General features: G+C 32.5%; 1 protein-coding gene across 2 annotated transcripts in view; it reads left to right on the forward strand.

Moving 5' to 3' along the window:
• Positions 1-12145, forward strand: part of CLYBL (citramalyl-CoA lyase) — a 230756-nt gene that overhangs the window by 204517 nt on the left and 14094 nt on the right. For both annotated transcript variants that reach the window (XR_013345626.1, XM_077813002.1), the window contains exons 6-8: positions 1788-1881; positions 3316-3483; positions 8717-8841. Coding sequence is in view for 1 of the 2 variants with exons in the window: in XM_077813002.1 (XP_077669128.1) it covers positions 1788-1881; positions 3316-3483; positions 8717-8841 (387 nt within the window). In the remaining variant the exon portion in view is untranslated. The remainder of the gene's footprint in view (positions 1-1787; positions 1882-3315; positions 3484-8716; positions 8842-12145) is intronic.

Genomic DNA, 12145 nt, shown 5'->3' on the forward strand with positions numbered 1-12145 from the left:
CATGTTATTATGTAAAGGCCTTGACAAAATCCAAAATATGTCCATGATATGCCAGTTCCAGATAACACATACAGACCATGTAATAAAACCCTATGGAGTAATTTTTATCTTATTTTTACATTTAATTGGTTTTAAAATATGAGATATGCTTTGAAATGATCTGGAGAGCTCAAATTGTTGTTGTAAAATTGACTATTTAGTAACTATCATAGTTGACTTTGTATAAGCCTGTATTTATAAATAATCTTTTCATCATTTCAGTGGTAGTATCATGGTGTTTTTATAATGGATTCTCTTCATAAAATACTTCCAAATTTCGTATTATAGCTCTGAGAACAAATAATCGTTTTTCATATTTGTGTTCATAGGGGTGTGTTCTGCGCTTGGAAGTGTCGCTGGAGCTCTAAGCTACCCAACGCCTGAACCCCTGATTTTTTTTATTCTCAGGTTCCCTTAAGCTCAAAATGTATTTTTTCCTCTGCCTTGTATAAAGATTGTTTCTTTATAAAGCTTCCTAAATATTCTTTACACATTGACTGACCTGATGCTCACGAAATACAAATGGGCCCCAGTCTCAGTATCCAGCCTGTGTTTCTACAGGGGACAGATACCAATGATCATGAAATGGAAAATCAAATGCACTAACTGGAAATGCAATATTATTCTCCTAAAGCTTCAGAGAAAAGTGTCAGAGTAATTCAGGACTTGTACATTTGAGGTGTTTCAAGAACTGTTGAGAGGCCTCATTGTCTATATGTGTATATAAAGCAAAAACATTTATTCTTACTGAGGATCTTAAATATATCTTGGAACATAATTTACAACTTTACTAGATGCACACATTCATGTTCAGTGTCAGTACCCAGAGAGAGATCTGATTTTAAATTTTAAAAATTTTTAGAATTTTTTCACTGTGATATTTTGTAGAAGAATTCTTAATAAATACTGTAGTTCTTGGTGTTGACAGGAGAGTTGCTGCTTAAAGTATACTGTATAATCATAATAATTTCTTATCCCACCAGCTCTCCCATATGGATGCCCAGTAGTACAAGTTGTAATTACATCTGTCTCTCTAGGCATACCGTATGTTTCAAGACTATTAATATCAAAATCTTCTTATATAAAATAGTAATAATGTTGGCATGCATTTCTTTATATATAATACCTTTAAGTGCTGCTTGTTTTTACATTAATATACCTCTGCACTACTTGTTGCACTTTTGACTTCCTGTACCTATCTTTTAGTTGTATTTGACCGTATTAAAGATTTTAAATTCTCCAGTAAGGAATTCTTCCAGTAAGGAATTCACGACATGTTGAAACATCCAACTATTATTTATTTAATAAAAGATATTCTGGTCTTTGTTTCTGATGCAAAATCATTACATGCCAAAGCATAAACTACTGAGGTAAAGTGCATGTGCTTATTTTGGACAGTATTTAATAAGTACTTGGTTTACTGTAATTACATGTATTTCTAAAGTGCCAAGCACAGTGGTATCCATGGCATTATGGTAAGCTCATTCATATTTAACGGGGGAAAAAAGAGTAGGAAATCCAGTATTGCATGCTGTAGCTGCAGTGTATATATTCATATGCACACATATTGTTTTAGATTCTGCTATGGGTCATTTTAAGACATTCTGTGCAGTACAATAGTGACAGTACTTTGTTTAGTAGGAGCAATTTTAGCTGAAAGATTTCCAGATTTTGACAATAAGATGAGTTTGTGTAACATGTCTCTGTTATCCCTGCATTCCAAATTCATGTTGTGTTCTTATTTGAAGGCAGTCTGTGAAGAAACATTAAGCATAGGATCCCAAGTTGGCCTTCATTTGGATGCAGTAGTCTTTGGAGGAGAGGATTTTCGAGCCAGCATAGGTTCTGACCTGTTTGTTTATTATAAATGTTACTGTATGACATCTGTAGTTGAGAATACTGATGGTATTTTATCCACTTGTTTTGACTGCAATAACTAAAGAACTCTAAACGTATGATTCTGCACTTACTTATATTGGTACATTTCCCCATCTTTCTGCATAATTTTTATTAATGTAAATTATGTCATTGGTATTTTGCAATTCAGAGCTTGATAAAATGATGACTTACAAAACACTGGCTTTTCCCTATTCTTCTTGTCACACTGTAGCTAAAATAAAAAATAAACCTGTTGAATCAGTACACTTATTTTAAACTGTAATACTCATATGACCAACTATCTGTATATTCTCTTAAGAACCATATTTCAAGTCAAATTTTCATATGTCTGTTTTTAACGTTATTTACAATGAAATGTATTTTGATATCATTCACAATACTTCCTTGTTAAGTTTTGCTTTAATAAATGCATTATAAACATTTCCTAGGTCAAAACAGTCATATCTCCTCGTAGACCTGTGTTACACTGATAATGCCATTCCTCCAAAACCAGAAATATTTCAAAATCCCTTTTGTAAATTATTTGCTTAACAGAGACATTATCTGCTAAAAGCCTCTTTTTAATCTGATTCAGCTATAAACTCCTTAAAGGCAACAAGTACAGTTCAGAAGTATCAGTTTCTTAATGAAGTATATACATAATCTAATGTAACAATTAACAAGAAGTTATTCTATACAAATTGATAATCCATATCTGGACAGTCATCCTAAGGAAAAGAGAACAGATTATTATTTTTTCACACCAGGATTCATGTGAGAATGTTTTTATCTGATAGACTGTGGACTCGTGAATTCTTGTGAATGCTTTTGGCCCCTCTCAAAAGTCATCTGCCATAATTTTTCAAATTTTCCAATCCAAAGCTTAAACATTTGGCTTAGGACATCGGTTGTGACAAGAATCGCAACCAAGGAAAGTGCAATTCTGTTCCCAGTGTGAGGTTTTTAACCATTTCCTTGTACACAGTATATCCATCTGTGTAATGTTTTTCTTGGTGTAATGCTTTTCAGTGCCATTGCAATAAGTAATAGAAGCAAATGATTACTGAAGGTGGATTCCTGCAGCCCTTCCTCAGCCAACATTCCCATTGACTTCAATCTCAGGATCTATTATTTGAACCAAATCATACCCTAAATTTCAGAAACTAAGACACGAAGAAAATATTTTTTCTGGATGAGCTTAATGTTTTCCCAACTAAACTATTTAAATTATCTCTTTACAACATTTGGTCAGTTAACCTTTGTATCCCTCAATTATTTTCTTTTTTTTTTTAATGATGTAAACAAGAACACAAAGAAATTTTGTTTTATGTTAAAAAAGTTTCAAATGAGAAGATTTTAAAAACAAAGTTAACTTCTTTCTATTCATTGTTTTCTTAGGTGCTACAAGTAGTAAAGAAACTCATGATATTCTATACGCCAGGCAAAAAATTATTGTCACAGCAAAGGCTTTTGGCCTACAAGCTATAGACCTTGTGTACATTGATTTCCAAGATGAAGATGGGCTCCGTAGGCAGTCAAGAGAGGGTGCCCTAATGGGATTCACTGGTATGGTTATGTGACAATGTCTACAAAAATTATGCATTTTCCTTACAAAATATAGGCACATTTTATATCACTTAGACTGCAAACTAGTTTGTGTTCACAGAGCAATTGTTGATCAGTCAGTGCTGTCAAATGCATCCCCAATTACTTATGCTTTTAAAATTGCAGATAAAAAATTCAGACTGCAAAATCAGAAGCTGCTTTTCCAAAATCACATCAAGTATATCACTATTTTTGTAAGGGAAGCCTGGGTATAAGATGTATAGTATGTGATTCTTCCTGACAGACCGTTCAAGTGAGATGTGATATTGTGCTTTGTGATGAACGGTTTATTTTTTTATTACTTTTTTGTATTTTTAAACAATTGCTAATATTTTTAAATGTATTTATTTATTTATTGATATGGTGAAAAAGTGGATAACCCCCCTTTTCCCAGATATGCTAATTCATATATGAAAGTTATTGTCATGTTGTTTTCTTTGATTTGATTTTCCATATTCTGGCTCCCCTCCCAGTAAGTGTTTGTGCACCTGGTGACACCTACAGGTACTGGCAGACGGCAAGACCAACAGGCTCCTTGCAACAGAGTCCTGTGACACTGATGGTTATCCAGTAATTGGTATACCACATTACTGACTATTACCAGTGAGACATCGCAGCAACCAAAAGATGGTGCTTTTGCAATAGAAATGTACCATTTGCTATACATTCTAGAATTCTAGAAATTAGTACTAACACTTTAAATGATTTCTCTCAAAAATTATAATTCAAGTTAGAGTCAAGACAGTTGTATATGTGTTAGCTATTCATTATTGAAAGAATATATCCTGAGGTAGTGATATAACAAGAGAAGACACTTTTCAAAGTAAAAGTAATGGCATATGGTACTTCAAATTACTTTCATTATCTGAACAAAAATATCAAATGAAAATTAAAGTTAGTCTAAACGTTTCACACTTTGATGTTAAAAACAACATAGAATGACTGAAGAAAGGCTTTGTGTAAACTCAAAAGTTTGTCTCTTTCACCAGCAGAAGTTGGTTCCAATAAAAAATATTACCTCCCCCACCCTGTCTTTCATTTAATTAATAGTAATTCTAGACTCTCTTCAGGACAGATTCTGCCCTATTCCCTGTTGAACCTGGTACAGTACTTGCAAAATCTGAATCTAGATTCAGAGACAAAATTGTAACTGTACCAGAGCTATGGAATATTATTTATGTCCCTGTGGACTTTCAGGGCCCAATGCTATTTCTGCTCAAGTCAAAAGGAATATGACAGGGCTCTTTGACTTCACCACCTGCTGAAGGCTAAGACACACAGGCCAATATTTTCTAATTTAGGCACCTAAATAAAATAACTTCTTTTTTAAAGGTCTTGAGCATCTGCAGCTCCTGTTGAAGTCCGTTGGTGTTGCAGGTGCTAAGCATCTTTGAAAATTAGGCTATTTTATTTAGTGTATAAATTAGAAAAATGTGGCCATCACTAACATTGATGACATTTGGGTCCAACTGATTGTGTATAGGAAGTCATCTGACATCAGTATGGTGGGGTTTTGGAGAGGTAACAGTGGAATTGGCAGTACCTAGCTGCAAATCATTTAAAAATACAAAAATGTGACTGAAGTTGTTAGACTCAGATATGGCATAAGTAGAAAGGCTACATCTGACAATTCAGGGTGTCAAGGGCAGTTCATTCCTAACTCAGCTGTGGAGGGTCTTTGGACTTTCTATATTAGATTTAAAGATTTGCAGAAGGGGCTGAGCTCATTAACATGAACTCGCAGCTTTTGCCTTTTCCCTGTGTCTCTCCGTGGCTAGAATCAGGAAATCTCAAAAAATAGAATGTCCCAGCATATAATCTGATAAATAGTCCAATCAGATGTGAAGTCATAGTCCATGATCTTCCTCTGGGCAGAAGGCTGTGGATCGTTTTTGCTTAATGAGCCCCTTATTTCATACAGCTGTCTAGTAGTGTGGTAATAAAATCTTGATGTTATTACGTTAATAGAAGTTCTGAATACTTATCTTGTATTTTAAAGTTTTTTGGGTCAAATCCTGCTAGTTTTACTCACAACTAATGCCACTGAAGACAACAGATGTGACTAAAATGAGCTAAATCTTTTACACAGCTAAAGTAATGATTAATCAATTAATTGGCAAGATACACAGAAAATAGATACAGTACTTATTTGGGACTCATCGGGCCAAATTCGCTGTCTTCCTAAACTGATGCAACTCCAGAATACTCAACAAAGTTGTATATATTTACATAGGCCTGCAGTGAATTGTAACCCTTAATGTAAAGTAATCAAAATATGTTTATTGAAGTTTAAATAGTGTGCACATCTCAGAAATATAATTACTCAATATAAAATGGTTTTTCTATTTATTTAAATGCTTATCGGACCATCACCACCATAGTATCTACGTTTTCTTCTCATTTTCTTTTAAATTAGACATTGTAAGCAGCCTATTGTTTCTGCAATAAATGTGCATGTATGTACTGAATGTTTTCAATCATCATTTAGCCAGTGTAGATTATTTTAAAATAGGTTTTCTTTTACAGCAGCATATGTTTTACAGTACCATAAAATATGGACTTTAAATCAATGCATTGTCTATATAAATGGTCATCAGCTTTCGGAAAGTTTGTATCCAAAAATAAGTAAACCTGGGAATAAAGCTTTAACAGCTGACTTAGTCATTATAGCTACTGCAGTGCTACATGCTGAGAAGCTAGATATAAATATGAAACACTATAGGTTTTCCTCTCTCTTTTTGCAGTCTTTTGTAGAAGACAAAAATGACACCATCATATAGTTACCTAAAGACTTGACAGGTATTGATTTAAAGCACAATATATCAAGTGGTACTGTAAAAAGGATTTCATGGTCATAAATTTTAATGTCTTCCAATTTTGCACCCTCTCAGTAACTCGTCAATAACAACAGTTCAGTTTAAAATATTTGCTTCATTCCTGCATGGCATTAAAGTCTATTATACAGTTGTTTGGATACATAAGATGTGACAAAAGGCAACTCAGGCCACAAAACAAATGCTACATTATATTTTCTATAATCTGTTCTCCAATGGGAATGCTAAACAAATTGCAGATTTTCACTATAAATACATTTTTAAAAACTAATTTTAATATAGAAATGCAGTTGCCTTTTAAAAAATAATGTATATTGAGCTTTTGATTTTTTTAATTGTAATTTAAGTCTTTGTTATAATTTTACATACATAATTTTCAGGAAAGATATTTTCATTAAGCTTTGTAGGCATCACTATGAATTATGTACACAATCTTCAATTTCAGAATTACCAGTTTAACTATTAAAAATAAAGCAAATTAAAACCAAGAATAATAGTAATTTACTCACTTATTGCTATCTTTTGATTTCATTAAAAATTCTCTTTAAATACAATTAATATTAAATATATTAGCAAAAGAAATTTTCTGTTCATTTAATTTCTTTCCAACAAAATAGTCCTTAAAGTATTTAAAGTTTTAAACTACAATTTTAAATTATTTTTTTCTGTAGTGGATTGGAGTATCAGAACCTGAATATGTGGATGCCCTGAGGATTGTAAATAAAGGATTGTGTAACAGGAAATAAAATAAAATTGAGCTTCTATGGCAAATTCTTCTAACAAATGTGATAATTCTGAACAATTCTTAGTTGTTTATAAAATACGTCTTCAGCTAAATTGGTTCACAAATGTATTTTTATGTACAACTAAATTTTATATTATATTGCTGATGATTGCAAATATTTTTTTCGAATTGTTAAATCATTTAAAAATGAATGCTTAATTTCCATAGTAATGCATATGAATTATTACATGAAATAATTTATTTATATACAATGTATCCAACTTTTAGTTTAAATAGGAATTTTAAAAAATAGCTTTTCTACCTGGAAAAACACAGTTAGGAACCAAAACCACAAACTTTTACTTACATGTGCCCTGATCCTTCACTGAGATCCACTAGCATGGACCTCTGCACTCATCCAGAGTCCCATTGGATCAGTTGGATACCAGATGGTGCGGGGGATCCTGACACAGGTTTAGGGCCCTGAATAGTATTTATGGACACAGGTAGTCTGACTGAGCAGCCCTTACTCACGTGAGAGATTCCAATCTTGAGTGGTTCTGTGCATGTGAGTAACATGGGACCACTTCTGTGAGGAAGGACTATTCATTTGACTAACGGTTTGCAGGATCAGTCCCCGAATTGGTAACTATACTTATTTGATGTAAAAGAAAATTAAAGTCTCCACCATGAACATTTAAGTAAACAGGGATATTACAGTATAATTGCTTTATAATGAACATTTTAAAATAATTTAAATAAAAAACCATGCAAAATCACACCACCATGTGAAAATTCCTTTTGAAAAAATTAAGAATGTAAAATGCTATTTTAAAAAATGTAAAACAAATAATATAGACATTGTTTAATTTAAGCATATACAGTATGAATTAAAACTTAATACTTGACTCAGCAAGCAAATATGAAAATCTATACTAAAATTAACAGGGAAAATATGATTTCTTTTTATTATATTTTTATATATATTTATGCAAGAAAGGATAAAAAGATGTCCATCTAAGCCTCTAGGTACTTTTAAGTTCACTAATATAACAAATAACAAAAAGAAAAGTGTTATGCACCAGCAGTAACTAACTAATCATTAAGGCGGGGGAAGAATTTTGAATATTTTTTAGTTGCTAAACAAATTATGGGAATGTAGGGACTAATCCTTTTGTAGAATTAAAAAAGCTATCAATGAAATATAGCTTGTTTTGTTGTTTAAATATCATTTTCAGGTTGTTTAATTTTTCAATAAAACAGTAATTGTCAGTTTCTGATGCTATTATTTATACAGCTAGAATGTAAAGATATATATTATACTTAAATTGTTATTGATAAGATTTGTCTAACACTTACACCTGTAATGACAAAAGGAAGATGAATGGATTGAAATGGAAGGAAAGAATTGTATTTTTTGAATGGTAACAAATACAGCTTCTGTTTTAGTTCTATTTGTTCATATAGTATCTAGCAAAAGATTGTTATTCAGTTTAATAATACAAGAAATCTCGTCAAATAATTAGTTATTTAACATAAAGTCTATGAGGCGTTTAACAGCCTCAAGTGGTTGGAACATTTTGTTGAACATCTGTTTGTTGATGCATGATTCTAGTGTTATTAATCTTCTTTGTAGGTAAGCAGGTGATTCACCCTAACCAAATTGCTGTTGTCCAGGAACAGTTCTCTCCAAGCCCTGAAAAAATAAAGTGGGCACAAGAACTGATTTCTGCTTTTGAAGACCATCAGCGATTAGGAAAGGTAAATATTTTATTTATACCACATATAGAATACCAGTTAGAGTAATATTTAAATTTGAGGAAAAATTGAAGCATGTAGTGGGGAGTGTTTGTTTTTACAATAAAAAGTATATAGTAACTTATGATTTTATTAGCAAAATGTATGTCAGGGCAGCATAAAGCTAGAAAATTCACAATAAATATGGAACTTCTCAAATACATTTACAAATACACTTTCTTTATTTTCCTGCCTGTCTTAACTTTTATCCTTTAAATAAAATTATTTGCTGCTTAGAAAATTAAAAATACTCTTAAATTATTTCACAAAAATCATGATGATATTGTCATATGAAAATAATTTGCAATCAAAGGACAGGTAGCATGGAAGAAAAAAATACATCCTGCTTGCTTTGGTATTACTTGTGGAAAGAAATTAATAGATTTGAAATTCTTTATTTTTAAAAAATATCTGATACAATGTATTTAGTTATGGGGGTCCAATTCTGCAATTGCTTACATGTGTGAATAAAGTTACTTATGTGCATAACTGTTTGCCAAATGTGGCTCTTAATAATTAAAAGTGGGAATGTTTTCTATGTATTTGTACCAATTTCTGGACCTGAGATTTGGATAGAGTGGAAAGCAAATTAACACTAGAATATGATTGTTCCTAATTTAGTGCATCATTGAGTCTCACGTTTCCTGCTCTGTGGGTTTCTGCTATGTAAATATTGCGGTGGTGATGCACAATCTGTCTCCACTTTGTGCCAGTAATACTTAAATTAGGGGTCGCCTGAAGGAAGATTTTATGCTAGTTGCAGCATTGTCAGTTAATTATCTTAAAGGTTATTTGCTATAATCCAGTTTGCCTCTTTTTGAAAGAAAAAAGTTGCAGCTAAGTATGTTTATCTTAGTTACAGCCAAACCTGATCATGTTAAAAAGCCTGGGGAGTTTTGATGTTCCCAACATTTAGTTGCACACAAACTGAAATGCCTGAAGTGTGTTTGTACAAAATGTAAGTGAAAAATAATCATAATTATAAGTAAAAAAATCTTCTGTAGTAAAGCTGAGGACGCAAGGCTATGTACAGATCTGTACTTTTTACTGGTAGTGTATAAATATTCCCAATAAATTCCTTTACTTTATGATGTGTGGATATACATTGGAAGTTAGATCTTCCCCGTTTGCACACATTTCTAATGCAGGAAAGATTGCATATTAGACATTCTAGAAAGATCAGAGCAGATTTGTGATTCATTTATACCTACATTTCAGAATAAGGCTATTAGAATAATAATTTATTATTATAATACAGTTACTGGTCTGCCCTTCACTGTCTACGGTATCTACTAACATGTCCATCACTGTGATATTTGGGTGCCAGCCTGGATAATTGTTTCAGGTCACCATCATATGTTATCTTCCTGTGTCTCTTTGTTCTGTTCACCTTATGTCTATGCTTAATGTAAGTAACAGAGAGAGAACATGCATGCATGATTTTTCACATTTTTCTGATTCATACACGCTACATATCTTACAAATGCATTTTGCTGGGTATACACAATGCCAGTGGTGGGTTTTTTCAGGGAAATAAGAAGCAGATACATAATAAACATTCAAAGGACAGACTCAATAGAATATTTGTTTATGTTTATGCCTTGTACCTCATGAGCCCATATAAATTTAATTTCAAAACCCTATCAAAAGAGTACACCTGTAAGTTGTATAACTGGTGAGGGATATATGGTAATTTACAGTATTCGTAGCATAAAATTACAAAAACCTTACAGATATGGCATTTAGAGATCCTGCATTATGGAAGCATTACTTTTCTAATTTGTTTTAAACGTGTTATTTTAATGGCACTTTGTCCCCAGAATGCTGGTTTCTTGATTAGATCAGCACTTTATGAAAGTTTTATTGTAACAAGTGCTTTCTAGTTAGATTAGAAGCTTCTATAACTCTTTGGCAAATAAAGATTTGCTGCTTTACTAACCAGTTTCCACATTTCTACATGTTTTGTGAATAAAGATCTATCCAAAAAACAGACAAACAAACCCACCACCCTTGGATAAGCAAGTTATTTTGTGACTTGGCTGGAATTCTTAACATTTATATACTACTACTTTTTCATAACAAAAAAATTAGTAAATAGATTTCTGTGTGCAATGTTTCCTGCAAAGTTCTTCACTGAGTTTCTATGGCTGTATTATAAATGTGTAGCCAAGAAAAGCCTGAACAATCTGATTACTTAATTTTTCCAAAGCAAAGGTGTCTCACAGGAGGGATCTCACGCTGTGTGTCCTAGAGAGATGTTAAAATTACAATAATAACTCTTCCCATCCCATCTAATAAGAAATATTCCATATATTGCTTTTAGAAATCCTAATGTGCAGATAGTGAAACACCACTCCTGCTTTTCTTTTTATTTTATTAAATTAGAACTTGCATGTCAGTAGGTCCAAAAATATAGCTTTGGTTCATACTGTTCAGTCTTGCATGTTTTTTGTTATGTTATTAATTAAAATTGAAAGCCTGGAAAAAATAAATGCAAGGGATTTGAGTGGCTAGGTTGCTCACAGATAAATTATTGGTCTTCAGCCTCTAGGATCACAGTTTGTTGTTAATTGGTTTCAAAGTTTGATGCCCTTAGTCAACAATAGTTTGCATTAAAATACAATAATCAGCTCTCATAATTTATCACAGTTTGACAGATACAACAGTCATAGTAATCTTTGTTTGAGAAAAGGCTGAAATCAGACTACTATATCTTGGAGACTAAAATGCTTTGACATAGTGGTCCCTGCATTTGAGAACAGAGGTTAGTAAGAATTAGGATCACAGGTGGACTCTAGGGTATTTTAGACACTCCTATAGTCCCTAGGGAGAATAAAAGATTCTGCTTGCCCAAATTATTTGGAATAACATTATGGGCATGGTCCTGTTTGCACTGAAGCCAACGACAAAACTTTCATTAACTTTTTAATAGTAGCAGGATTGGGGCCTATGCATAGGTAATGAAAAAAGGGAATGACTAACACAATATATACACCACTGATCCAAAAACTGGACCTCCACCTGGTGTGTCATTTGTGTTTGTACTTTATTGTTTGTGTCTGATTTGGACATTGTTGAACTAAATCACCATTCTTTGTAAAGGGCTTTGAGATCTGCAGATGAAAAGTGCTGTATGAAAGCAAAGTATTACTATAATACAGCTTCAGTAATTTTTCAAAGAGAAGTGCATTGTACAATTGCTGTAACGTATGATTCTTGGGACTAAATTCAGGTACAACCCCCATGAAAATCTAAAAGTGGCATAAAA

The sequence above is a fragment of the Eretmochelys imbricata genome, chromosome 1, assembly GCF_965152235.1.
Source record: "Eretmochelys imbricata isolate rEreImb1 chromosome 1, rEreImb1.hap1, whole genome shotgun sequence".
Lineage (NCBI taxonomy): Eukaryota > Metazoa > Chordata > Testudines > Cheloniidae > Eretmochelys > Eretmochelys imbricata.